The 27,552-nt window shown below is 52.9% G+C and overlaps 2 protein-coding genes across 2 annotated transcripts in view; one reads left to right on the top strand and one right to left on the bottom strand.

The window, feature by feature from the left end:
* The window catches only part of LOC311425505 (uncharacterized protein), a 43,665-nt gene that overhangs the window by 6,541 nt on the left and 9,572 nt on the right, over nucleotides 1–27,552 (top strand). The window contains exon 2 of the mRNA XM_084501455.1: nucleotides 26,330–26,539. The gene's annotated coding sequence lies outside the window, so the exon portion shown is untranslated. The remainder of the gene's footprint in view (nucleotides 1–26,329; nucleotides 26,540–27,552) is intronic.
* On the bottom strand, nucleotides 595–20,021 carry LOC311425498 (uncharacterized protein). The gene is made up of 8 exons (XM_084501446.1): nucleotides 19,871–20,021; nucleotides 2,922–2,966; nucleotides 2,437–2,730; nucleotides 1,755–1,862; nucleotides 1,465–1,489; nucleotides 1,132–1,187; nucleotides 940–971; nucleotides 595–730 (listed from the first exon to the last, which is right to left on the bottom strand). The coding sequence occupies exons 1-8, from the start codon at nucleotides 19,935–19,937 to the stop codon at nucleotides 722–724; spliced, it is 636 nt and encodes a 211-aa protein (XP_084357572.1). The 5' UTR covers nucleotides 19,938–20,021; the 3' UTR covers nucleotides 595–721.

The raw sequence follows: 27,552 nt of genomic DNA, 5'->3' as shown, positions 1-27,552 counted from the left end.
GACCGAGAAGGAGTGGCAGAGAAGCGCTGTAGACTGACCATAATTCCCATTCCCCCATTTCCCTGTGCCGCTCGGAGGGAGGAGGTGGAAGAGGGTGGGTGGGGGGAAAGGTTCTTTTGGTTTCTTTCCTTTGTTTCTCACTTCTCTAGCTTGTTAGTAACAGGTAATAAATCTTACTATCTCTATGCTGAGCCTCTTTTGCCCTCCATGATAATTACTGTGCCATATCCTCAACCTAATCTCAACCCTTGAGCCTTTTTCATCGTATTTTCTCCCCATTCCTCTTCCAGAAGGGGGCTTGAGAGAGCAGTTGTGGTGGAGTTTGGCCACCCACCCAAGTAAAACCACCACAGATGTGCTCACATGTGTGCCAATTGGTGTGTGCACTGCAGATGTGGTTTTCCTGAAATGACAAATAAACATCTCTGACTTTGTGTTCCTGATGGCACCTCCGTCTCATGCAGCCACACATGGAATGGGATGGAGCAGACAGACAGACACCGAGACACAAAGGTTTGGCGGTGTTTATCTGAAGGGATGTGAAACACTTGCAGACAGACCTTGCTGAGAAGAACTATACTAGATTCTTCTTGTTTGGGATGGCTTTATTCACAGCTCTCAGATCAGCAGGGCTTTCCCCAGTGTTCTCTGCCTCTCAGAGAACCAGCTGCATTTCCCTTGCTCAGCTTTTGGCATGCAGTGGATGTAGAGAGCAGCTGGATTAGGAGAGCTGCAAAACACAAGGGAGAACAAGGAGTGGCCTTGCTGTGGCGGTGCCCACCATGGGGAAATGCTGGGAGCAAGGAAGGAGGCTGATTCAGGCAGAGCACAGCCACGCAAATCTCCCAGGCTCCTGCCATCGGATGCACTTCTGGCTTCCATTTTTACCAACAGCCTGCCCTCTTGCAGCCATCACTGCTGGGCTGGGGCTGAACTCACCTTCACTCTGCCCATCTCATCCATGTTGGCATCTGGAGGGAGAACGTGAGTTAATGCCCAGCCACACACAGCAGGTAGGGCTTACCCTTTCCCCACCACCGTTGCCCCCATGGTTACGGCTTGCCATGGCAAAGGCATCAGCACTTCACACAGTGCCTAGAGGAGAAGGGTGAAGAAGGGACTGGCACTTACAGAAATGGCTGGGGTTTTCAGAAGAGTCTTGAGCACTACCAGCACCATGGAGAGGCCTAGAGAGAGGAGAGAAAAAATGTGTTGAGGGTCCGCAGCACCACTGCCACAAAGCAGCACAGGGCGATTTGGGCCATTCCCATGGATGATGCAATAATCCATCTGGGCTTCAGCTGAAGTCTAGCCCACAGCAAGCCACTTCTCCCATGTCTGCAGCAAAGGGAATGCAGCCATGCACAAGGAGAAATCTTCCCCAGGCCAAGTAGCACCCCAAAGCCCTACCATGGCCCTGACTCTCTCCTAGCAGTCGCACAGCCAGGAGCCTTTGGTGCTCACCTTGGGCATCTCCCTCTGCAGGCACCTGCAAGAAGAACAGAGGCTGAGGTGCTCAGGCCAAGGTGCTGCCCAGCCCTGGCTCCCATCTCGGGGCTGGGGGATGAAGGCTGAAGCTCCCCAGCTCCCTCAGCAGCCTCCCCAGCTGGGCTGCCCACAGCCATCACCCCCAGGAACTGTCTGCCCCAGCTGTGCACCCCCAGGCTCCCCCCACAACCTTTCCCACTGCACCAGCCCTACAGCAGGACCCCCACAGCCTCAGCCTTTCCCCCCACTTTCCCCCACTCCCTCACCTTTCCTGATGGCAAACCAGCTGCCTGCAGCCAGGACGATGAGGCCGACGGCTGCCACTGCCAGCGCTGTGCCTGCGGGAAGGGTGTGCAGGATCCGGGCATGGGGAGCTGGGGGAGAGAGGGTGTGAGGGCAGCGGGGTGTGATGGGGAGAGGCAGGGAGCAGGACGTGCCCGTGCAGCTGGCACAGCTCCTGCCTGATGAAGTTCCTGTATGGCCCCATGCCATAGGGACTGCAGCCTGGCAGACCTGAGCTCCATGTTATTGTCTTTAGGGATGCAGGAGGGATTCATTCCCTTGGGGCTATTATTATGCAGGGGAGCCGGCCACACTGCATGGCAGGAGAAATGGACAGGATGAGCATCTGCATCACTGCCAGCTCCTTCCCAGACTAGGCACATATTCCTCTCATGTGCTGCAACAGCCCTGAGCACGTCTGTGTGGGGCAGGGGACACACAGCCCCATGGGCACATCCCCCCACTGACAACCAGCACCATCCCCAGGGGAGGAGTGAAAGTGCCTTCAACTGCTCTGCCAGCATGGACCCCCATGGATCCAGTGTCTAAATGCTTTTGTGAGGGATTAAAAATAGGATGGCTGAGGTGTACCTGTGGATTATATACAGCAACCATCACTCTTACGTTTCATGGAGAACATTCCCCTGCTCTGGTTTCACATCTTACCTGTGATTTCCAAGTCCTGGGGGACACTGAGGGCAGAGTTCTTCACTTGGTTGCTCTGATCCTTGAGCTGGTACCCACACGTGTACTTGCCCACGCTTCCCAGTGAGACATTCAGGATCACGTTGTAGGTCAGCTGCCCCTGAATGGCCTTCAGGCTGGACGTTTCCACCCCATCCTTGCAGAAGACAATTCTTGTAACGGGAGAACGCCCATCAATGGCACACTGAACCAAAACCATTTGTCCCTCCTGGGCACTGAAGGTGTTCAACAGGAGGGTAGGAGCTGGGAGGTCACCTAGAAAGAAGGGGCAGGGGATTCCCCTCTTTTAATTGGTAATAGCAGTGGGACAACAAAAAGCTTTGTATTGTCCACAGGGAAGAGATTCCTTCCCAGGAGTTCACACCCAGAGAAGAAACCCCCTCTCTCTTCCTATGTCCACCCCCCCCACAGCTCCCTTTGTAATGCATCCCCACATTCATCCTCACCTGGGGATCTGCAGAGGTCCTGAGTCATGACACCAGCACCTGCAACTTGGGGCACAGAGGGTTTTGCTCAGAGGGGGCGAGACCTGACACAACCATGTATCCCCTCTCCAAACCCCACAGTTTGGACTTTCCGATACAAATACATTGTTTAATCAATTGGTCCCCCCTTCTTTGATCCCATTCCAAAATCATTTAAGCTAGCTGCTTTTTGTGTTCAAGATCTCCTTGTAATGTTCAGCATGAGGCAATATTAGCATACCCCAGTAAAGAACATAAATAAACAGACTCCTTTCTCAGATCTTTATCATAGCTGGAGGAAGCAATCGCCATCCTGCCTTCCCCAAAGCCTGCCTCCAACCCTGCCTTCAACAAAGCAACAGGCTGCATGTCTGCCCCGCATGCACAGTCCCCATCCTCCCCTGTGGCCACCAAAGCCCTGTCCTGGCCCCAGCAGCAGCCCTCCAGCCCTCAGCCCCCACACCCAGCAATGCCCCAACTCACAGAGCGCCAGCAGCAGGACGGCAGGGCCAGAAGGAGACAGCCTTGCCCATGGTGCCTGCCCCAGCATCTTTTGGGGCACTGCTTTTGGGGAGCAGTGTCTGCTTCAGGTGCCTGCTTTGCTGTGAGCCTGGGACGGTGGGACAGAGGCTTGCAGTGCAGCAGGGAGCTGTACTGTGGGCTTTCTGTGGCCGCCTGAGTCTGGCCCACAGCCAGAGGCTCTCATCAATGGGGCTCTGCCTCAGCCCCTGCTACATCCGCTGCTTTTGTAGAGCCCCCGCTGTTATTTCTGTCCTCTGAGACATTGCAGCATATATGGTTTTTACCTATATCTCAGGGTCAGCATCGTCCCTGCAAAGCCCTCCTGCTCTTTGCCCCAACACTGCTCACTGCTTTTTCTTCTTCTGAAAATGTCACTGTACTTTTCTTCAATGTCCACACAAATGGCTGTGCCAGGAAAATCCTGCAGCAAGGCCAAAGTGACGCCAGAGCTCTGGATCAGCCCTTGAAGGTGCTCACAATGTTCTCCTTATCCTGTAGGTGGAACAGCTTCTAAAGAACACTCATGGTGTCCCAACTGGGGCCATATTTCTGCCAGTACAGCACTGTGGAAGCCATCTGCACCCACGCTTTGACCCTCATGCGACCACACAACAACCAGGAAAGACAGAGGCTTCGTCCTGAAGGCACCTGAGCTCCCCCATGCTGCTCTCTCTGTCCCTCATGCACCAGTGACCAGCACAGGCAAATGAGACTCTGCATAAGGGAGATTAATGCAGTTCATTGCCTACCATTAACGGGCACTACAGGAACTTTCATCTCACAGGAGGTAGGGACTTTCTTTGGGTAGCACCCTGCCACTTGCCAGATGCCCAGCTGTTAATCAGGCAAGTGCCTACTGAAAAATATCCAGCCACGTGCTCCTGTGCCTCTGCACCCAATAGCCTCATTCCAGCCTTTAACACTCCATGGTATGGCTTAATCTTTCCAGAGGTTGCTGAGTGACCTGGGATGTGCTAGACCCAAGGAATGCTTTGTTTCTGGGCCCATGGCCCACCATTTTCATTTGGGCATGACTCCCTGGCTCGCTTTTGGCACTTGGAGCATCATGGGCTTCTGATCCTCAACAGCCTGGCTCCAGAAGGCAGAGGACAATCTCAGCTTTCTCCTGCTCTTTTCCACCGGAGTCTCCCGGCCAGGCCTTTTTCCCCACCTGCAGTGTGAAGCACCAGAGGCACAGTAAGGCCTGTACACACAGGCCTAAGGGTTCCCACTGCAACAGTTTGGACACCCACTTTCACCTCTTCCCACTTCAAAGTGCTCTTCTTTCAGGTTACTTCTTAGGGAGGGCTCAGAAGCTCCCCACAGCATGCAATATGCCTTCTCCAGAAACCCACAAGGCCTAAGGAAACCTTGAGTTTCTTTCCTTTTTAGCTGGTGGGGATGCAGTTGTTACCTCACTGACCTCACCCACTGGGGTATAGCAACATCCACCTTGCCATTTTACACCTTTCCTGTGAATGTCCCTTGACCTTACTCTGGCCAATGGCAAAACCAGCCTTCAGGAGAATTTGGGTGATTTTTTTCCTTTTCTCAAGACTTCCTCTGCTTTGCTGCCCCACATGAGGCTGCCATCAATGCACTGCAGGTGCTCAGGAGCTTGCCCTTGTTCCACAGCCATCTGCATTACTCCATGGCAAATGGCAGGGCTGTATTTGCACCCCTGGCAGTGTCCATTGCAAGTGTATTGATCGCTCCTCCAAGGGAAAGCAAACTGTGGCCTGCATTCTGAAGCTGTATTGGGTTACATGGGCAGGTAGTGGGGGTCTGCAGAGGTGTCCTCGGTGAGAAGCTGCCTCCTATTTGAAAAGGGCCAGTGTCAGACTGCTCCAAAGGGACCTGCTTCAGGCCAAAGACGAGCCAAAAATTGATGTTGATTGTACCTCTGTAAGAGAATATTTTAGAAGGGAAGAAAACCTGCTGCACAATAAGTGGCTGAGGGAGGAGTGAGAACCAGCCCTGCAGGCACCAAGGTCAGTGCAGCTTGAGGTCAGGAGGTGCTCCAGGCATGCAGCACAAGTTCCCCTGCGGCCTGTGGAGAGGCCCCTGGTGGAGCAGGCTGTCCCCCTGCACCCTTGGGTCCCACATGGAGCAGATCTCCACACTGCAGCACGTGGAGGAGCCCTCGGTAGAGCAGGTGACTGCGGCCCATGCAGAGGCCCCATAGGAGCAGGACCCGGACCCTAGCTGCATCTCGTGGAGAGGAGCCCACGCAGAACCAGGTGGTCTGGTGTCGTGTTAAGGGGTGTAGCCGATTAACTGTTATGGGTCCGTTCGGATTCATGGTACTGAACTATCACAATCACAGATTCACCAATACCGCATTAACCATTAGGCGCCTGGTTGGATTCAGAGCACTGAACTACCATGGTCAGGGATTCACCAAAAACGTATAACCACCCTTGGTGTAGTTGTGTTTAATGAGAACTATTGTAATAAATGACTAAGTACCAAATAGGATTACAATATTTACAACTTATTAAACGGATAGAGGTAAGCAAACATTGCTGGGTGTGCCGGGAGTCTCTGCTCCACCAATATGCACAGAAGTTACATCAGGCAGCTGTTTTTTATGCTCCTAGGCTCCTACATATTCACTATTAGTTCTAGAAAAAGCAGGGTTATTATAATTAGTTCCCGGAATCTGAGCCCTCCTACTGGCGCATGCGTATCAGTCTCCGGTGGTCCCTCTGGGGGTCTCTCGTGCTGAAGGCTCATAGTCTTCCTCTCAGGCTTTTTTTCTTGTCCTTCTCCTTTGTCCATCTTGGCCGGATGTCAGAGACTTGTGCAGCATCCCCTGCAAGCTTTGTCTTTGAGTCGTTCTTCAGCTTTCCCCTTCTCCTTAATCTCTTGGCCAGATGTCAGAGACTTGCATAGTGTCCCATGCAATAGTCATAATAGGTAGCTGTTATTCTGAAATCCCGTTGTTCTCTTATCCCCTATTGACACAAATTGCTGGAACATTCCTTTGCAAGATACAAGAGCTATATGCATTAACCACCCTGTTTTTCTTAGACTTGGGTTATACAAGGGTATGAAAGACAGAAGGTCACATTTCATCATATCATGTGGCCCGAGGATTGTTCCATATTGACACAAATCAGATGAACACATTTCACACTATCATGGGTAGGAACAATGCATTCAAGTGCGATTTATTACAGCAACAGGTACACAGGTTCTTTGGATTGCCAGCCATAGCTACTGTCTGCAAAAGCAAGCTAGCATGCCTGAAATACACAGGTGACACAGGTGCGCAGCCTGGAAATTAATGCGTTAAAAAACACAAAGACTCTATAGAGATTTCAAAGTTTCCCCGGAGACACACAGTATAGCCACATGTTCAAATCTCACCCAAAGGCATCCAATAGGGGGAGAGGGTGGAAGAGAAGCTCAGCCCGTCAACTGATCTTAGGAGTCAGGATGTCCTCAGGATGGTATATTCCCTCGGGGTGGTATCTCCTCTGACAGTGGTGTCTTCCCCAACATCCCCTCTCTCTTAGGCCAATTTATATTATTTTCTATCTTTTAGGTGGAGCTTGAGTGACTCTAGTCAAGCATATCTTAGTTATGATTGCTGAAAAAATATCACGTATCTATTTAAAGTAAAAGGCTCCAAGAAACTCAGAGTGCATACTCAGTGAGGGGTGGTTGCACATTGGAGGCAGGTAGCTTTTGGGATGGGGATGTGTTTTGGTATTATAATGATATTACAATGAGGAAAAGTACACTAGGGTTCAGCATTTGTCAAAACATGACAGGTCCTTGTCTCAGGGTAGCAAAAAGTGTGTCTTATCAGTCTCGGTGTGCACAAGAACAATCGAGTCCCCATGTGGTAACAGAGCTTAGCTGCGGTGCCTCCACTCCACTCTGTGCTCCGTGCTGTTCCTTAGAGCTAGCACACCAGGTTCCCCCAGTGTGATAGCATCTAAGGTTGGGAGCCTAGGGAACACTTAGTTAATACAGCTATACCCTACCCTGAAAGTCTCTTCAATGCTGTACATTTTCTTTGAAACATGAATGTTAGGTTTATTTTCCTAGTTACTTTAGGCAATTGCACCACACTAGCTGAAGGCTGCTCACTAGTAGTGTACTCCAGAGATCCAAATTACGTCCAATTCCATTCAACGTCTTCATTACTCTCAGGATGCTGGTCAGAGGTTACCCGCAGAAAGTTTGCAGCTGGCACCACAGTGCGATTGGCTCACCAGGGAGGGTTGGAGGCTATATGAGAATGAGGGAGTAGCTCCATCCACCCAACTCTATATATTCCCTTTGAGGAAGAGTATCCTGGAGGCTTGTGCTGTGAAACATGCATGCATGGGCCTGAAGGAAGCTGTGAGACAAGTGCTTTGATGAAGGCATGGGAGGTGAGGGACTGTGGTTGCAGGAAGGAGCCTGAAACCCACCTCCCCTCCAGCTCTGCCTCCAAGCAGCTCTCACTGAGTTTTGAACCCATTTTCCTATCCCCTATTCTCTCCATGCAGCCATGCAGCCTTGTGTCTCCCATCTGAGAAGCTCCTGTCCTGCCTGCACCCATCTTGTCCCAGAGTCCCCCACTGCACACCAAGGCCCCAGATGTCAGCACTGGGAGCTGAACAGTGGGGACACCTTGGCTCCTTCATGGTCCCTGCAGGTATTGGTGTGGAATGTAAAATAACCCATGGTGCAAGGCTGGGGATGGGCTGTGGGTGTTGGGGCCAGACATGCTGAGACCCCATCCCCACCTGCCCCAAAACTGGATGTCCCCATGCACAATGTCCCTGCTCAGTGCTGTCTCCTGGAGATGGTGTGTTGAGAGACAGAAGATCCAGCACAGGGATGGGTGGGCATGGGATGCAGAGTGTCAGGGATGGCCACCCCCTGGACCTTTGCATGGCCTCAACCATCCTCAGATCTCAGGCACTTTTCCATGACACATCTGCCAGGGCAATGCCAGTAGGTAGGGGAACTCTTGGGTGGCAGGGCAAAGGGAACAGGAGCTCCCTTGCAAGACACTTGGCCCCACACGGCAGTCAAAGAGGAGCTCTCCCAGCTCTGCTCGCTGTCTTGCCTCTGAAATACAGAGCAGCAACATCAGATGGTGCATTCTGAAGCAATCCTTTATAATTCGCCTCCCACAGGACCAATACTCACCAAGGTGCCTCCACACAGGGCACCGTAACCACCTGGGGATGTGCCCATTGCGGCCGGCACCTTGGGCACAGGGAGGTGCTGGAGTGATGCAGGAGCTGCAGAGCATGGCTGCCTGGGGGTGCAGCCGTGACTCCATCCCCTCATGTTATCCCGGTATGCAGAGGTGGATCCTTTGATATAGATGTGACTCTGAGAGCAAGCAGGGCAGCCAAGTTGGTGCTGGTGTTGAACACAGCGAGGAGGGTGCTTGATGCAGTGGCAATTGTTGATGGGAGCAGAGAGCAGGGTCTGAGCCAAGGGAAGCAGAGCAGTGGCAGCACATCCCTTGGGCATGCTGCCCCAGCTGCCTTGAACCCAATGGCAGCGGGAGTCTGGCCACGGTGGGGGTCATGCTCTGATCATGGGGGAGCAGGCTAGGTACAGCATGTATCCCAGGAGGGACATCAGAGCACCACGGGGTCTGGGACGTCTCCAGGCTGCCTGGCCACTCTGGCAACCTGGCTGCATCTCTCCAGGAGGAGGGTGATGATGGGGGCAGACAGCAGCAGGAGCAGGCTGAGGGCAGAGCGCAGGATCCAGACCTCCAGGGGCATGGCTGACCCTGGGAGAGAGGAGGAACACAGTGTGGCCAAGGCAAGTCTTGGAGGACAGCTGTGCTGGGAAGGGCTGATGAGTAAAGGCTCACCTCTGGAAGGGAGCTGGTCGTTGTGTGAGGGACTGCTGCCTGTGGGAGACATGAACTTGCTGTGAGTCCCTTGAACTCTCTTTTGGGACAATCCCAGATGCTGAGCAGACCCTAATCTCATGTCTTGCTTCCTTGAGCACACAGGGAACATGAGCAAGCCTTTCCATGTATGTTCCCAGACACAGATTTGTAAAGGTTAGAGGGACATCCTAGAGCAGTAGTGGAACACCCCAGGGTCCATAGACAACCCCAGCCCCTGTTCACTATTCCAGTGCCCGATGCAGCCATATTTCTGATGCAGAGGCACTACAGGAGGTACAGGGGCACCTCTGAGAGCAGCTCTTTCTCTAGCGGCTGCCTTACAGGAGAGGGAACACTCCCATGGGAGATCTACACCACAGTCATGCCCTACCTGCTGCATCATACAGCTCCAGCCTCTGCAGTATCCCACTCCCTTCTGTCCAAACCTTGGGCCATATCTCACCTGGCAAAAACAGGCTGCCCAGTCCTGGCTCCTTGGGCAGACTTTGGAGCATCCCTGGCTCAGCACAGGGTCCTTCAAAATACCCAGCTCTTGCTCACTCAGCATGGGCACTGCACAGCCCCATGCCTCAGCCGAGCTGCTGCTGCAGGGATGGGGACAGCCCTTGAGAGCAGCTTTCTCTCTGTAGGGGCTGCCTCTGAGGAGAGGGAACACTCCCGAGGTGGAACCACCCCAGTCCATGCCCTGCCTGCTGCAGCACACAGCTCCAGCCTCAGCAGTTTTCCAAAACCTTCTACCCTCACCACCCTGGGGCCGTGTCTCACCTGCCACAGACAAGGTCCGGGGAGCACTGAGAGCAGAGTTTCTCACCCAGTTTTTCTTGTTCTTTTGCTGGTACCCACACGTGTACGTCCCAGCACTTCTGGAGGTGATGTTCAGGACCAGAGCGTAGATGACCTTGCCCTGTTGGGCTTTCAGGCTGAACGCCTCCACTCCATTCTTGCAGAAGACAACTCGTGTAGCAGGAAACTGCTCATCAAGGGTACATTGAAGCAGCACTATTTCCCCCTCCTGGGCACTGGAAGCGTTGAGGTACAGGACTGAAGTCTGGTTGTTACCTAGAGAGAAGGCAAAGGTATTCCCCGGGCAAGCGTTAGTGATTGCTGCATTGCAAAACCAACTGCATGCCAAGGCTGGAAGAATCTGCTCTCCTGGGGTTTCCAGAGGGAATTGTGAGGGAATTATCCCCTTCTTTCTTTCTATCTCCTTCCCCACAACATGTTCATTTTTGGGACCCACCTCCATGCTCCTGCAATCCTGGAGAGCTGCAGATGTCCTGGGTGGTCACTTCAGTACCTGCAGCATGGGGATGATAGGGCTTTGCTTAGAGGGGTCATGACCTCCTGCTTTCCCTAAAACAACTCTGCCCCACACTGCTGCACACCTGCCCTGCACACACTGCCCCTATCATCTCCTGTGCCCACCACAGGCCTGTCCTTCCCCCAGCAGCAGCCCTCCAGACCTCTGCCCCCACACCCAGCAATGCCCCAAATCACAGAGTGCCAGCAGGAGGACGGCAGGGCCAGAAGGAGACAGCCATGCCCATGGCGCCTGCCCTAGCATCTTTTGGGCTCTGCTTTTGGGGAGCACCGTCTGCTTCAGGTGTCTTCTTTGCTCTGAGCTGGGGACGGTGGGACAGAGGCTTGCAGTGCAGCTGGGAGATGCCCTCTGGGCTTGGATGCCATTCTGTGCAGTCTGCCCTAGCTGATCCTGCTCAGCAGAAGGCTGGACTCCATGACATTCAGAGGTCCCTTCCAACCTTGGCCATTCTGTGATTGTGTGATCCTCTAGCCCCCAGAATCACAGACAGATGAGAGTGCTGTTGCCATATTTAATCGGCAGGCACACCTTGGCCAAGCTATACTTAACCACTCACGAGGGAATTTAGACAGCAGATCCATGGGGGCCCATGTTGGCACAACAGCCACGGGCATTTTATGCCTTCCCTGGGGTTGGTGCTGGCTGTCGATGGGGGGATGTGGCCATGGGGCTGAGGCTCATTCTGGGAAGGATCTGGGTGACAGATCCTGGGTGAATGTAGACACTAAGCGTGTCCTTTTGTCCTGCCAGGCAATGTGGTGAGTTCCCCAGCAAGTCCATCACCCCCAGGTGAGTGATTCCCTCCTGCACCCTCAGAAACCCGAGCATGGGGAGTGGACGTGCTCTGCTGCCTTCCCCAGGGCATGGTGACAAGCAGGAACTTTACCAGACAGGAGCTGTGCCAGCTGCACGGGCGCGTCCCGCTCCCTGCCTCTCCCCATCACACCCCGCTGCCCTCACACCCTCTTTCCCACAGCTCCACATTCCCGGATCCCCCACGCCCTCCCCAAAACCATGGCACTGGCAGTGGCGGCCATCGGCCTTGTCCTCCTGGCTGCAGGCAGCTGGTTTGCCATCAGGAAAGGTGAGGGAGTGGGGGAAGGTGGGGGAAAGGCTGAGGCCATGGAGGCCCTATGGGGCTGGTGCAGTGGCAGAGGAGTTGTGGGGAACCTGGATGTGTGCAGCTGGGGCAGACTGTGCCTGGGGGTGATGGCTGTGGGCAGCCCAGCTGGGGAGGCTGCTGAGGGAGCTGGGGAGCTTCAGCCTTTGTCCCTGAGCCCCGAGATGGGAGCATGCTGTTGGCGTTCTTGGCCACCTGAGCACACTGCTGGCTCATATTCAGCCGACTGTCCACCATCACTCCCAGGTCCTTTTCTGCCATGCATCTTTCCAACCACTCATCTCCCAGCCTGTAGCTCTGCTTGGGGTTATTGCGCCTCAGGTGCAGAACCCGGCACTTGGCCTTGTTGAACTTCATGCAGTTGACCTCAGCCCATCAGTCCAGCCTATCCAGATCCTCCTGCAGAGCCTTCCTACCCTCGAGCAAATTGACACACGCACCTAACTTGGTGTCAACTGCGAACTTACTGAGGGTGCACTCAATCCCCTCATCCAGATCATTGATAAAGATATCAAAGAGGTCTGGCCCCACTACTGAGCCCTGGGGGATGCCACTAGTGACCGGCCTCCAACTGGATTTGACTCCATTCACCACAACTCTTTGGGTCCGGCTATCCAGCCAGTTTTTAACCCAGTGAAGTGTACGCCAGTCCAAGCCATGAGCAGCCAGTTTCTTGAGGAGAATGCTGTGGGAAATGGTGTCAAAAGCCTTGCTGAAGTCAAGGTAGACCACATCCACAGCCTTTCCCTCATCCACCAAGCGGGTCACTTTGTCATAGAAATAGATCAGGTTCACCAAGCAGGCCCTGCCTTTCATCGACCCATGCTGACTGGGCCTGATCGCCTGGTTGCACTGTAAGTGCCGTAAATTCTTGTAGATGGGCATCACGTTTGCTAGACGCCACTCAACTGGGACCTACTCTGATAGCCAGGACTGCTGATAAATGATGGTAAGCGGCCTGGCCAGCTCCTCTGCCATTTCTCTCAGTACCCTTGGGTAGATCCCATCTGGCTGCATGGACTCGCGTACATCCAAGTGCTTTAGCAGGTGGTCAACCATTTCCTCGTGGATTATGAGGGCCACGTTGTGCTCCCCATCCCCTTCCATCAGCTCATGGTACTGGGTATCCAGTGAACAACTGCTCTTGCCACTGAAGTCTGAGTTGAACAAGGTACTAAGCACCTCTACCTTTTCCTCTTCTCTTGTGCCTAAGTTTTTCCCCTAAGGATGGGGAGTTTCTCCCTAAGGATGGAGATTCTCCTTAGTCCTCCTTTTTGTGTTGATGTATTTATAAAACAATTTTTTGTTATCTTTAATGGCAGTAGCCAGATTGAGCTCTAGATGAGCTTTGGCCTGTCTAATTTTGTCCCTGCAGAACCTCACAACATCCTTTCAGTCCTCCTGAGTCCTACCCTCTTTTCCTTCCAAGATTAATACATAACTTATAATTAATGATATATAATTTATTATAAAATAAGTAATATAATATAATATAATTAATGCAAAATAATTACTTATAGGATATTATAATATTTAATATACAATTGTAATATATGTTATATTATACTATACTATACTATACTATACTATAATATAATGTAATGTAATGTAATGTAATGTAATGTAATGTAATGTAATATATAGATATAGATATAGATATAAATAATGGTACATTGTATGTAAGTGTATAATTAATTAATTAATTAACTAATAAAAATTATAATTCCCAGGTTATAAATCTTCTTTTTTCTCCTAAGCTCAAGCCATAACTCTCTGTTCAGTCAGGCTGGTTTTATTCTGCGCTGCCTCGTCTATGGTCATGTGGGGACAGACCACTCCTGAGCCAGTAAGATTTCCCTCTTAAAGAGTGCCCAGCCTTCCTGGACTCCTCTGCCCTTCAGAACCACCTCCCACGGGACTCTGCCAACCAGTGTCCTGAACAGCTCAAAATCAGCCCTCCAGAAATCCAAGACTGCAGTTTTACTGATCCCCTTCCTGACTTTGCCAAGAACACGGAACTCTACCATTTGGTCACTTTGCCCAATACAGCTACCGTGGTCACTTTGCCCAATACAGCTCCCGACCACCTCAACTCCCACCAGCCCTTCTCTGTGAAGAGAGGGTCTAGGAGGGCACCTCCCCAGGTAGGCTCACTAACCAGCTGTGTCAGGAAGCTGTCTTCCAAGCTCTCCAGAAACCTCCTTCAGTGCTGAGGGAGTTGTGGGCATGGCGGGGCCCTCCCATTCTTCTCAGCACAGACACACTCCAGAAATAGGGGGGTATAGGAAGTGTTGCTGAGGACATTCAGCACCTTTTCTCTCTGCTCTCTCTGCCTCTGCGTGGTGCTGGTAGTGTTCAAGACTCTTCTGCTGACCCCAGCCATTTCTGTAAGTGCCAGTCCCTTCTTCACCCTTCTCCTCTAGGCACTGTGTGAAGTGTTGATGCCTTTGGCATGGCAAGCACAGGCCATGGGAGCAACTGTGGTGAGGGGTGGGGAAGCCCTGCCTGCTGCGTGTGGCTGGACACTAACTCAGGTTCTTCCTCCAGATGCCAATGTGGATGAGATGGGCAGAGTGAAGGTGAGTTCAGCCCAAGCACAGCCTTGCAGGCTGAGCGTGCACGTGATGGCTGCAAGAGGGCAGGCTTTTGGAGAGCAAATGGAAGCAAGAAGTGCATCCGATGGCAGGAGCCTGGGAGCTTTGCGTGGCTGTGCTCTGACTGAATCCCCCTCCTTCCATGCTCCCAGCATTTCCCCATGGTGGGCACTGCGAGAGCAAGGCCACTCCTTGTTCTCCCTTGTGTTTTGCAGCTCTCTGAATCCAACTGCTCTCAACACCCACTGCATGCAAAAAGATGTGCAAGTGAGAGGTGATGTAGCTGGTTTTGTGAGAGAGGCAGAGAGCACTGGGGAAAGCCTGGCCGACCTGTCAGCTCTCAATAAAGCAACCCCAAACAAGAAGGATCTGGTGTAGTTCTTCTTGGCAAGGTCAGTCTGCAAGGCTCTTCACATCCCTTCATCGAAACATAGAATCATAGAATCATAGAATATCCTGAGTTGGAAGGGACCCTTAAGGATCATCAAGTCCAACTCTTGACACCGCACAGGTCTACCCAAAAGTTCAGACCATGTGACTAAGTGCACAGTCCAATCTCTTCTTAAATTCAGACAGGCTCGGTGCAGTGACCACTTCCCTGGGGAGCGTGTTCCAGTGTGCAACCACCCTCTCTGTGAAGAACCCCCTCCTGACGTCAAGCCTAAATTTCCCCTGCCTCAGCTTAACCCCGTTCCCGCGGGTCCTGTCACTGGTGTTAATGGAGAAAAGGTCTCCTGCCTCTCGACACCCCCTTACGAGGAAGTTGTAGACTGTGATGAGGTCTCCCCTCAGCCTCCTCTTCTCCAGGCTGAACAGGCCCAGTGACCTCAGCCGTTCTTCGTACGTCTTCCCCTCCAGGCCTTTCACCATCTTCGTAGCCCTCCTCTGGACACTCTCCAACAGTTTTATGTCCTTTTTATACTGTGGTGCCCAGAACTGCACACAGTACTCGAGGTGAGGCCGCACCAGCACAGAGTAGAGCGGGACAATCACCTCCCTTGAGCTACTAGCGATGCCGTGCTTGATGCACCCCAGGACGTGGTTGGCCCTCCTGGCTGCCAGGGCACACTGCTGGCTCATATTCAACTTGCTGTCTACCACGACCCCCAGATCCCTCTCTTCTAGGCTGCTTTCCAGCGTCTCATCGCCCAGTCTGTACGTGCAGCCAGGGTTTCCCCGTCCCAGGTGCAGGACCCGGCACTTGCTCTTATTGAACTTCATGCGGTTGGTGATCGCCCAGCTCTCCAACCTGTCCAGATCCCTCTGCAAGGCCTTTCCACCCTCATTCGAGTCCACAACTCCTCCAAGTTTGGTGTCATCAGCAAACTTGCTCAAAATACCTTCTATTCCTACATCCAGATCGTTTATGAAAATATTGAAAAGTACCGGCCCTAAAATGGAGCCTTGAGGGACCCCACTGGTGACCGCCCGCCAGCCTGATGCAGCCCCATTTACCATAACCCTTTGGGCCCTGCCCGTTAGCCAATTGCTCACCCATCATATGATGTTTTTATTTAGCTGTATGGTGGACATTTTGTCCAGTAGGATCCTATGGGAAACCGTGTCAAAAGCCTTGCTGAAGTCCAAAAAAATCACATCAGCTGGTTTCCCTTGGTCCACCATGCGGGTGATCTTATCATAAAAGGAAATCAGGTTAGTTAGGCAGGACCTACCCTTCACAAACCCATGCTGGCTGGGATCAATGACTGCTTTGTCCCCCAGGTGCGCCTCAATAAGTTCGAGAACCATCTTCTCCGTGATTTTACCAGGCACTGACGTGAGACTGACAAGGCAAGGTCAGTCTGCAAGGCTCTTCACATCCCTTCAGATTGACACTACCACCCCTTTGTGTCTTGGTGTCTGTCTGTCTGCTCTGTCCCATTCCATGTGTGGCTGCATGAGACAGAGGTGCCATCAGGAACACAAAGTCAGAGATGTTTATTTGTCATCAAAACAAAACCACATTTGCATTGCACACACTGATTGACACATACATGCGAGGACATCCCTGCAGTGATATCTGTCCATGTAGGTCCAAATGGGCATCTCCGTGGGTGGGTAGAATAATACCCCTATGACATTATAATGCAACTTAGGTGTACACAACATCCACTGAGCACAGTGAGAGGTTTTCTTTCATTCAGAAAAAATCAATACACTCACAGTAAGATTTGGTATAGCTCATATATTTTAGAAGTTTTAATGGATTGTAGATGGAGGTATGAGTCCTACATCGTCTTGGCTAGACATTCACAGGCCTTCCCTGTGACAAGAAATCCCAAAGAAGACCAAAGTGCACCCCCAACCCCACGGTATGGCTGCAGGAGCCCTCTGCAGGAGAGCAAAGGCAGCCGTGGGCAAGGCCCCTGTGCCCTTGCCCTGTGGCAGCGCTATCGGATCCGGGTGCGGGTCACCGTGGCATATGTTGTGGTGTTTCCCACCTGCTGCACAGGAGGAGGCTTTAGGGAGAAAAGAAACTGTGTTACTTCAGCTGCTGACTGTGAGCCCTGCACAATGAGCGTGCAGCAGGCTGCAGAAGTGCAGAAAGGAGCTGTGCACAGCAGTGCCATGACTCACCCTGTCCCGTCGAATGTGGGCGATGGTGGAGTCTGTGGGAAAAAACACTCGGTGAGTCCTTGCTGCCTGTTGATGGAGAGCTGAAACTCACACTGACCTTGGGCATCAGCTGCCTGTGGTCAGCTCTCAATGCCCGGCCACATTTCCCCTCCCATCATCCTGCTCTGGGACATGTATTAAGCAGCAGTGGAGCAGAGATGCTGAGTTTTTGGTGTATTTCCAGCTTTCTGTGGCATCGCCTGTCTCTGCACAGCCAGTACACCTTGTGAGCTGCTCTGTGCAGCCGTGGGTAAACAAGGTGGTGCTGCAACTCGTGCTAAGTGCACGTAAGGTGGGGATATACCTATACCTGTGACCCAACCACAACATCCTCCCTTGCCTGCTCTCTGTGGTTTCAAAGCAAACTATAAAATGTTTTCCCCACAAACACAAGGAAAGAGAGCCATGTCTTTAATTGCTGCTGTGTGCTTTCAACTACATGAAAATAGAAATCTCTTTGGTAGGAAAACTGAAGAAAGGACAAAAGCAGAGGCCTAGCAGAGGAATTGAAGCCTGGGGCTGCAGCAGCTGTGAAAGGACCCCCCAGGCAAATGGGCTTTGTCCCTATGAGCACTGGGATCCTGCCATGTCCCTTGTGCAGCCAGCAGCCGCACGCACTCTGAATGTAAGGAAGAAGCAGGACGTGAGGTGCTGGAGAGAAACCTGGCCTTGATGAACGAGCAGCGATTTTGTATATCCCAGTAGGAAATGAAGTGATGGGATTGCATGGGGGCTTGCAGAGGATTCTCATGGGGAGAGGAGCATGTGGCTTCCCCCAAGGGAGGAGGTAGTACTCACACTGGATGTCACCATAGTTGGTGTCTTCCGCCTGTGGTCTGTCAACGTGCTGCTGCCTGGAGAGGAATGGAATGGTTCTGGAGTGTGCATGTGCTGAGGAGGGGTCGTGAAGCTTGTGCCCTTTGGTGTTGCTTTCCTGCATTTGGCATTGAACTGGAGGGCAGCCCAAGACAAGCCCCATCCTTCCTGCCTTCTACATAGGAGATGCTCCTGAACAAGGAGCATCCCAGGGGCCCCCCATGCACCCAACTCCCTCCTGCAAATCCCACAGCCAGGATCCCTTTGTGCTCACCTTGGGCATCTCCCTCTGCAGGCACCTGCAAGAAGAACAGGGGCTGAGGTGCACAGGCCAAGGTGCTGCCCAGCCCTGGCTCCCATCTCGGGGCTGGGGGACGAAGGCCGAAGCTCCCCAGCTCCCTCATCATCCTCCGCAGCTGGTCTGCCCACAGCCATCACCCCCAGGCACCAGCCCCAGCTGTGCACCCCCAGGTTCTCCCCACTGCCCTTCTCACTGCCCCAGCCCCGCAGCAGGACCCCTACGGCCTCAGCCTTTTCCCCCACTTTCCCCCACTCCCTCACCTTTCCTGATGGCAAACCAGCTGCCTGCAGCCAGGACGACGAGGCTGACAGCCGCCACTGCCAGCACTGTGCCTGTGGGGAGAGTGTGTGGGAGCCAGGCATGGGGAACCGGGCGACAGAGGGTGTGAGTGCAGCGGGGTGTGATGGGGAGAGGCAGGGAGCAGGACGTGCCCATGTAACCGGCACACCCTCGTGCTTGTCCTCACCTGTGGAGCTCTGGATATCAGTAGTGGTCTCACCAGCACCTGCGTCTTGGGTCAAAAGGGGTTTTTCTTAGTGGGGCCAAGACCTGGCACACCGCCACAACCGAGTCCTTTTTCTTCCTGTTTGTTCTTGCTGAGCAGGCACCTTTCTGTGTCTCAAACCAGCACCACTGTGCTCTCCCTTCTGGAACCATCCCACACTGTTGCTGATGTACAGGCTATAGCCTGTCTCATGACAATCACACCATTTCCTCTGCCATAGGCTCATCAATGTACAGGGCAGATCTTGGAATATGCCAGGCTCAACCCAGGGTCCATCAAAATCCCCAGCTCTTGCTCTCTCTGCATAGGAACTGCACAGCCCCATGCCTCAGCCGTGGTGTTGCTGCAGGGATGGGGACAGTGCTTGAGAGCAGCTTTCTCTCTGTAGGGGCTGCCTCTGAGGAGAGGGAACACTCCCGAGGGGGAACCACCCCAGAGCCATGCCCTGCCTGCTGCAGCACACAGCTCCAGCCTCAGCAGTTTTCCAAAACCTTCTACCCTCACCACCCTGGGGCCGTGTCTCACCTGCCACAGACAAGGTCCGGGGAGCACTGAGAGCAGAGTTTCTCACCCAGTTTTTCTTGTTCTTTTGCTGGTACCCACACGTGTATGTCCCAGCACTTCTGGAGGTGATGTTCAGGACCAGAGCGTAGATGACCTTGCCCTGCTGGGCTTGCAGGCTGAACTCCTCCAGCCCATTCTTGCAGAAGACAACTCGTGTGGCAGGAAACTGCCAATCAATTACACAATGAGCCAAAACTGTTTCCCCTTCTTGGGCACTGGAAGCATTGAGGTACAGGACTGGAGCCTGGTTGTTACCTGGAGAGAAGGCAAAGGATTCCCCGGGCAAGCGTTAGTGATTGCTGGGTGGCAAAACCAACCGCATGCCAAGGCTGGAAGAATCTGCTCTCTTGGGGCTTACAGGGGGAATCGTGAGGAAATAATCCCCTTCTCTCTTCCAATCTCTTTCTATAGGACAAGGTCATTTTTGTGACCCACCTCCATGTTCCCGAAATCCTGGAGAGCTGCAGATGTCCTGGGTGGTCACGCCAGCACCTGCAGCATGGGGCAGAGACAGCTTTGCTTAGAGGGGTCATGGCTTCCTGCTTTCCCCCAAACAACTCTGCCCCACAGTGCTGCATACCTGCCTGCACACACTGTCCCCATCCTTCCCTCTGCCCACCACGGGCCTATCCTGCCCCCAGCAGCAGCCCTCCAGCCCTAACCCCCCACACTCAACAATGCCCCAACTCACAGAGCACCAGCAGCAGGACGGCAGGGCCAGAAGGAGACAGCCTTGCCCATGGCGCCTGCCCCAGCATCTTTTTGGTTGCTGCTTTTGGGGAGAAGCGTCTGCTTCAGGTGTCTGCTTTGCTGTGAGCTGGGGATGGTGGGACAGAGGCTTGAAGTGCAGCTGGGACCTGTGCTGTGGGCTTTCTGTGGCTGCCTGAGCCTGGCCCACAGCCAGAGGCTCATCAATGAGTAACCTGTCTCAGCCCCTGCTACATCCGCTGCTTTTGTTGAGCCCCCACTGTTATTTCTGTCCTCTCACACACCGCAACTCTTGCTGTTTTATCTGTATCTCAAGGGCAGTGTTCTTCCTACATGGCCTCCTGCCCCTTTTCCCTTTGCCAGATTTGTCTCGTAGTTTTGCAGCTCTCCATTAAGCTGGGAAGCATGTACAGCTTCTCCCAAATACATTTCTGTCCCTTCCACTACTGCATCCCCTGCCGATGCTCAGCTCCTGTACTCTTGTTGCTTGTGCAATGCTGTGCAGCCTGAGCCCCTCTGCCAGCCAGTGGTACTATTATCATCATTATTGTTATTGTTATTGTTGTAATAAATGGCTCAGTCTTCAAAATAGGACTATAATCAAAGTTTACAATTTATTAAAGGAATAGAGGTAAGCAACCAGCGCTGGGTGTGCCGGGACTCTCTGCTCCACCAAGACGCACACCACTTACATCAAGCAGCTGATTTTTATGCTCCTAGGCATAATATATATTCATTACTACTTCTGAAAAACCACGGTTATTATAATTAGTTTCCGGAATCCAAACCCTCCTACTGGAGCATGCGTATCAGTCTCTGGTGGTCCCTCTAGGGGTCTCTCATGCTGAAGGCTCATAGTATTCCTCCCTCTTGTCCTTCTGCTTTGTCCAACTTGGCCGGATGTCAGAGACTTGTGCAGCATCCCCTGCAAGCTTTGTCTTTTAGTCGTTCTTCAGCTTTCTCCTTCTCCTTAATCTCCTGGCCAGATATCAGAGACTTGCATAGTGTCCAGTGAAATAGTCGTAATAGTTAACAGTTATTCTGAAACCCTCCCAGATATCATAGACTTCAACGAAAAGCCTACAAATACACTTCCCTTCAAGCTCTCTATTGACATCAATTGCTAAAACATTCCTTTGCAAGATACAAGAACTCTATACATTAATCACTCTGTTTTTCTTAGACTTGTGGTTACACAAGGGTATGTAAGACAGAAGGTGACATTCATCATACCTTGCGGCCCTAGCATTGTTCCATATTGATACGAATCAGATGAACACATTTCACATTGTTGTTATTATTATTTTCCTGTCTGAATATACTGTCTTTATCTCAACTCACAGGCTTCACTTTCCTGTTTCGCTCTCACATCCCCGAGCACGAGCAGGGAGGGTGAGTTAACGGCTGTGTAGTGTTTAGCTTCCGTCTGGGTTAAACCACGCCAGGGCACCCACCTCATTCATCTGTATACCTTCATTGCCTCTAGTGTTACTTTTATCTGCAATGTATTTGTAGAAGCCCTTTCGGTTGTCCTACGGGATTTCCTCTAGCAATTGCGTGAAAAGGCCAAAGTTGTCCCTACTGAAGTCCAGGGTTGCGATTCTGCTTGCTATTCTGTTCCTGCCACATGAGGTCCTGAACTGCACCGTCTCATGGTCTCTGCAACCAAGGTTGCCCTCTACCTTCAGCCTTGATAAGAGGAGGCTGAGAGGAGACCTTATCAATGTATACAAATATCCTAAGTGTGGGAGACAGTGGGATTTGGCCAACTTCTTTTCAGTTGTTTCTGGGCATAGGAGAAGTGGCAATGGTCAAAAAATGGAGCATTGGAAGTTCCGCACCAACATGCGAAAGAACTTCTTCACAGTGAGGGTGACAGAGCACTGGAACATGCTGCCCAGGGAGCTTGTGGACTCTCTTTCTCTGGAGATATTCAATTCCTGTCTGGATGGCTACCTGGGCAACCTGCTGTAGGCTAACTGCATTGGCAGGGGGGTTGGACCCGATGATCTCTTGAGATCCCTTTCAACCCCTAAAATTTGTGATTCTGTGATTCAGAATCAACCAACCCCTACTTGTTGGTGACGACAAGATCTAGCAGCACTCCTCTCCCAGTTGGCACGTTCACCATTTCCATCAGGAAGTTATCATCAATGCACTGGAGGAATCAATACTGGAGGAACTTCCTGGACTGTGGGTGACTGGCTGAATAAGCCTGCCAGCAAATGTCAGGGTAGTTGAAATCTCCCGTGATAACCAGGGCCTGTGATCAAGCGGCTGTTCTCAGATGCCTGTAGAAGGCCTCGTCAGCTTCCTCATCCTGGTCTAGTGGTCTGTAACAGACACGCACAACAGCATCCCCCATGCCAGCCTGCCCTTAATTCTCACCCACAGACTCTCAACTCGCTCCTCATCTGCCCCTGGACAGTACTCAATACGATGGAGTTGCTCTCTCATGAAAAGAGCAGTTCCGCCACCTCACCTTGCTGGCCTGTCTTCCTGAGCAGGACATAGCCATCCATGACCACATTCCAGCCATGTGAGCTGTCCCAACATGTCCCTGTAACTGCCACCAGATCTCAGTCTTCTGACCAAACACAGATTTCTAACTCCTCCTGCTTATTCCCCATGCCACACGCATCGGTGTCTAGGCACTTCAGGGAAGGAGCTGAGCATGATGATTTCACCCCGAGATGGGTGGGAGGCCTCCTGGTCTTCATCTCTGTGGGGGCACTGCTCCGCTGGTACAAGCCCTACTACAACCCCATCCCCCTGCGGATATACATGTAGCTAGAAGCTCTCCAAATGAGCCCTGCTAATTGCTGTCGCAGAACCCTCTGGACTCTGTGAGATAAACCTTTCCCAAGTATTACTCTCAGCCCTGGTGTCTTATAACACCAGCCATTACCAAATAATCCAAAGCTGGGCCTGTAGCACCAGTCACGGAGCCAAGCATTTATGGACCAGATCCTTCTATTCCACACAATGTCACCACTCCAGAATGGATGGAGGGAAGAGAAAGGGACTTGTGCCTCCAGACTCTTTCACCAACCGTCCCAAGGCCTTGAAAGCTTTCTTCATTCCCCTCAGACTACAGGACGCAGCTTCCTCCACAGCTGTCTGCAATATTGTCGGTAGATAGTAGTATGTGAAGCAGAGCAGGCTGATGAGTGTCCTGGTGATGTCTCTGATCCAGGCTCTGATAGACCACAGACTTCCCTGGGAATGAAGGGAATGCTCCGTGTCCTCATGGCCAGTCCTCAGTCAGTTTGGGTGCTCTCCTTTCAGTGCTCCTTGGACCCTGTCTGTGCCAGATGAGACACGACGCTTCATCAGGGCTGTGGGGTCAGTGGGACGTGGACAGTGCAGAAGCTGGAGCTGAGTGCTTCATCATACAGGGCATGGCTCATGTGTGATTCCCCCTCGGGAGTGTTCCCCCTACTCCACAGGAGACCCTGGATGGAGAAGTGCCTCAAGAGTTCCCCTGTGTAGTGGGTTTACGTGGCAAGGTTTTGGTAGCAGGGTGCCATAGGGGTGGTTTCTGTGAGAAAGATCTAGAAGCTGCCCCATATTTGGGAAGGGCCCCATTGTTTTCCAGAGCTGAGCCAATAAGTGATGTTGTTTTGCTCCTCTGTGAGAGCATATTTAAGACAGGGAAAAAAAACGCTGCGCCACACAGCAGTTGGGAGAGTGAAGGGTGTGAGGAACAGCCTTGCAGGTGACAAGGTCAGTGTAGAAGGAGGGGGAGAGGTGTTCCAGGTGCCGGAGCAGAAGTCCCCTGCGGCCTGTGAGGACCATGGTGAAGCAGGATGTCCCCCTGCAGCCCATGGAGTACCACGGTGGAGCAGGGTTCCACGCTGCAGCCCGTGGAGGAGACCACGGTGGAGCAGGTGGCCCTGCACCGATGGAGGTTGCCATCTGTGGAAGACCCCTGCCCGAGCAGATTCCGGGCCAGATCTGTAGCCTGTGGAGAGGAGCCCACGCAGGAGCAGGTGACCTGGCAGGAGCTGCTGCCCGTAGGGGAGCCAGGTTGGAGCAGTTTTCTCCTGAGGGATGGACCCCGTGGTACGGACCCATATCTGGAGCAGTTCTGGAAGAGCTGCTGCCTGTGGGAAGGCCACGCTGGATCAGTTCATCAAGGACTGCATCCCGTGGGTGGGACCCACAGAGTGACGGAGGAGCAGCGGAGAAGAAGCGCTGTAGACTGACCATAATTCCCATTCCCCCGTTCCCCTGTGCCGCTCGGGGGGAGGAAGAGGAAGAGGGTGGATGGGGGGGAAGGTGCTTTTGGTTTCTTTCCTTTGTTTCTCACTTCTCTAGCTTGTTAGTAATGAGCAATAAATCTTACCATCTTCTTATGCTGTCTGTTTTGCCCGTTACAATAATTATTGCATGATTTTTCTCGTCCTTATCTCAACCCTTGAGCCCTTTTCACATATTTTCTCCCCATTCCTCTTTGAGGAGGGGGAGTGAGAGAGCGGCTGTGGTGGAGCTTGGCTGCCCACTCGAGCGGAACCACGACACCTTGTACCTGCAGTAGCACCGCTGGTGAGACATTCATGGACACTCTGCAGTGCCCATGTAAAAAAAATCAAGGTCTGGGGATATCAGTAGGCCCTGGCCTGTGCCACTACTGCTCCAAGCTCTCCCTCACACTTTTACTAACCTCTGTATGGGAATTTACATGAGCTCGGTTGTTAATGCTCACCATGTATTCAAGGAAGCAAGACACGAGCTTAGGGTCTGCTCAGTATCTGGGATTGTCCCAGCAAAGAGATCCAGAAACTCACAGCATGTTCATGTCTCCCACAGGCAGCAGTCCCTCACACAAGGCCCAGCTCCCTTCCAGAGGTGAGACATTGCTCATCAGCCCTTCCTGGCACAGCCATCCTCCAAGGCTTGCCTTGGCCACACTGTGTTCCTCCTCTCTCCCAGGGTCAGCCATGCCCCTGGAGGTCTGGATCCTGCGCTCTGCCCTCAGCCTGCTCCTGCTGCTGTCTGCCCCCATCATCACCCTCCTCCTGGAGAGATGCAGCCAGGTTGCCAGAGTGGCCAGGCAGCCTGGAGACGTCCCTGTCCCCATGGTGCTCTGATGTCCTCCTGGGCTCCATGCTGTCCCCAGTCTGCTCCCTCATGCTAAGAGCATGACCCCCACACATTTGTCAGACTCCCGCTGCCGTTGGTCTCAAGGCAGCTGGGGAAGCATGCCTAAGGGATGTGCTGCCACTGCTCTGCTTCCCTTGGCTCAGCGCCTTCCTTCGAGGAAGGGAATTGAGAGAGCAGCGTGGGGGAGCTCAGGTGCCTTCAACACGAAGCCTCTGCCTTTCCTGGTTGTTGTGTGGTCGCATGAGGGTCAAAGTGTGGGTGCAGATGACTCCCTAAGTGCTGTGCTGGTAGCACTATGGCCCCAGCTGAGACTCCCTGAGAGTTCTTCATAAGCTGATTCACCAACAGGATGAAGGAGAAATCTGCCCACAGCCTTGGCAACTGCCCCAGAGCTCTGGCATCACTTTGGCCTTGGTGCAGGATTCCCCTGATGCCATCATTTGTGTAGACATTGAAGAGAAGCAGAGTGACGTATTCAGAACAGAGCAAATCCAAGTGGGGACAAGTGGCAGGAGCTCTTTACAGGGACACTAGTGTATGCTGCAGTGTGTGAGAGGAGAGAAAAAACAGTGGGGGCTCAACAAAAGCAGCGGATGTAGCAGGTTCTTAGATAAGGCCCCCACTGATGAGAGCCTCTGGCTGTGGGCCAGGCTCAGGTGGCCACAGAAAGCTAACAGCACAGCCCCCAGCTGAACCTCAAGCCTCTGCCCCACCGTCCCCAGCTCAGAGGAAAGCAGAAACACGAAGCAGACGCTGCTCCCCAAAAGCAGCACCCCAAAAGATGCTGGGGCAGGCACCATGGGTCAGGCTGTCTCCTTCTGGCCCTGCCGTCCTGCTGCTGGCACTCTGTGAGTTGGGGCATTGCTGGGTGTGGGGACTGAGGGCTGGAGGGCTGCTGGTGGGGGCAGGACAGGCCAGTGGTGGGCCCAGGGGAGGATGGGGACAGCGTGTGTGGGGCAGTGATGCAGCAGTGTGGGGCATCGTTTCTGTGGGGAAAGCAGGATGGGGATGGCTTTCTCCATGTATAATACACATTTGAGCAAGGGGCACGCTTCTCCAGCACCATAAATTTTCTGGCGTGTTGTTCTGAGACTCTAGGACTGCTGAATTTTTTAAGGAGATATGGGATTCACCTGGAACAAGAAATCCACCCAAAATTGGATTGGAATTCACTTTGTTTGAGGGCATATTGAAGAGATACAGCTTGAGAACACGCAGATGTAATGATGCCTGCTTAGCAGTGAGGGTTTGGTCAGGGAGGATATGGGAGCAGGGAAATCAGGATGAGCCTGGACACTGCTCCTCTCAGCAAATCCCTCTCTGCCCCTTGGTACAGGTGGCAGCATGACCTCCCAGAACATCTGCAGCTCCCCAGGTACTCGTGAGTCCTTCCCTCCCAGAGCCAGGGCACTTGGAAGCCCAACCACTGTGAGCTCTGCCCTATGGCAGCCCTTCACTGCTGTGTCTCCTGCAGGGGATCTCCGAGCTCCTGCTCTCCAAATGAACTCAACTTCTGCTCAGCCAGGTACCACAGTTGTGCTCCAGTGTATACTCTCTGTGGCGTCACATGTAAGACGAATCATCATCTGCAAGGATGGGATGGAGGTGTACAGCCAGAAAGCCCAGCAAGGGCAGTTGAGCTACTCCATGGTCCTGAACATCACGTCAAGAAGCGCAGGAAGATATACATGTGGGTACGAGGCGTTGAATGAGAAGAAACATGTGAGCTCTGCCCTCAGTGCTGGCCAAATCCTGGATGTCCCTGGTGAGACAAGTGCCCGGGCTGGAGGGGTGAGAAGGGACGGAGGCACTTGCCACCACATGGCTGTGCTGAGGCTGGAGCTGTGTGCTGCAGCAGGCTCTGGGGTGGGTCCCTCACGGGAGTGTTCCCTCTCCTCCAAGGCAGCCCCTAGAGAGAGAGAGTTGATCTCAAGGAGTCCCCCTGTCCCTGCAGCACCACCTCTGCTGCAGAGATGGGGCTGTGCAGGGCTCAGGCACAGAGAGCAAGGGCTGTGGATGTGGATGAAAGCTGGATGAGCCAGGGATGCTGCAAGGTCTGCCCTGTGCATTGATGAGCCTATGGCAGGGCAAGTGGGATGAGTGTCATGAGCTGGGCAAGGACACAGCAGCGAGGACATGGCAAGGACCCAGCAGCAGGGACATGGGCACAAGCGTGTGGGTGCCCCAGCTCTCACTCCCTCTAAGCAAAACCCTCTGTGCCCCAAGGTGCAGCTGCTGGCGTGACCACCCAGGACTTCTGCAGCTCCGCAGGTGAGGCTGAGCGTGGGGATGTGTGACTGAAGAGAGGTGTGTGTGGGGTGGTGATGGCAAGGGAGAGGGAATTTGTTCTCTGGGCGAGAGCTCCTGGGAAGGAATCAGTTCCCTGCATGGAACACAAAACATTTTGTGCCCAGTTCTGGGATTCCCTGTAGAAGAGGGGCAGAGAACTACTGGTGAGAGTCTAGAGGAGGGCTTCAAAGATGATCAGACAACCGGAGCCAAGAGCACTAAGCCTGTTTAGCCTGGAAAAGAGGAGACTGAGGGGAGACCTCATCCATG

The sequence above is a fragment of the Aythya ferina genome, assembly GCF_964211825.1.
Source record: "Aythya ferina genome assembly, chromosome: 31".
Lineage (NCBI taxonomy): Eukaryota > Metazoa > Chordata > Aves > Anseriformes > Anatidae > Aythya > Aythya ferina.
This window is presented reverse-complemented; position numbering and strand designations above follow the sequence as displayed.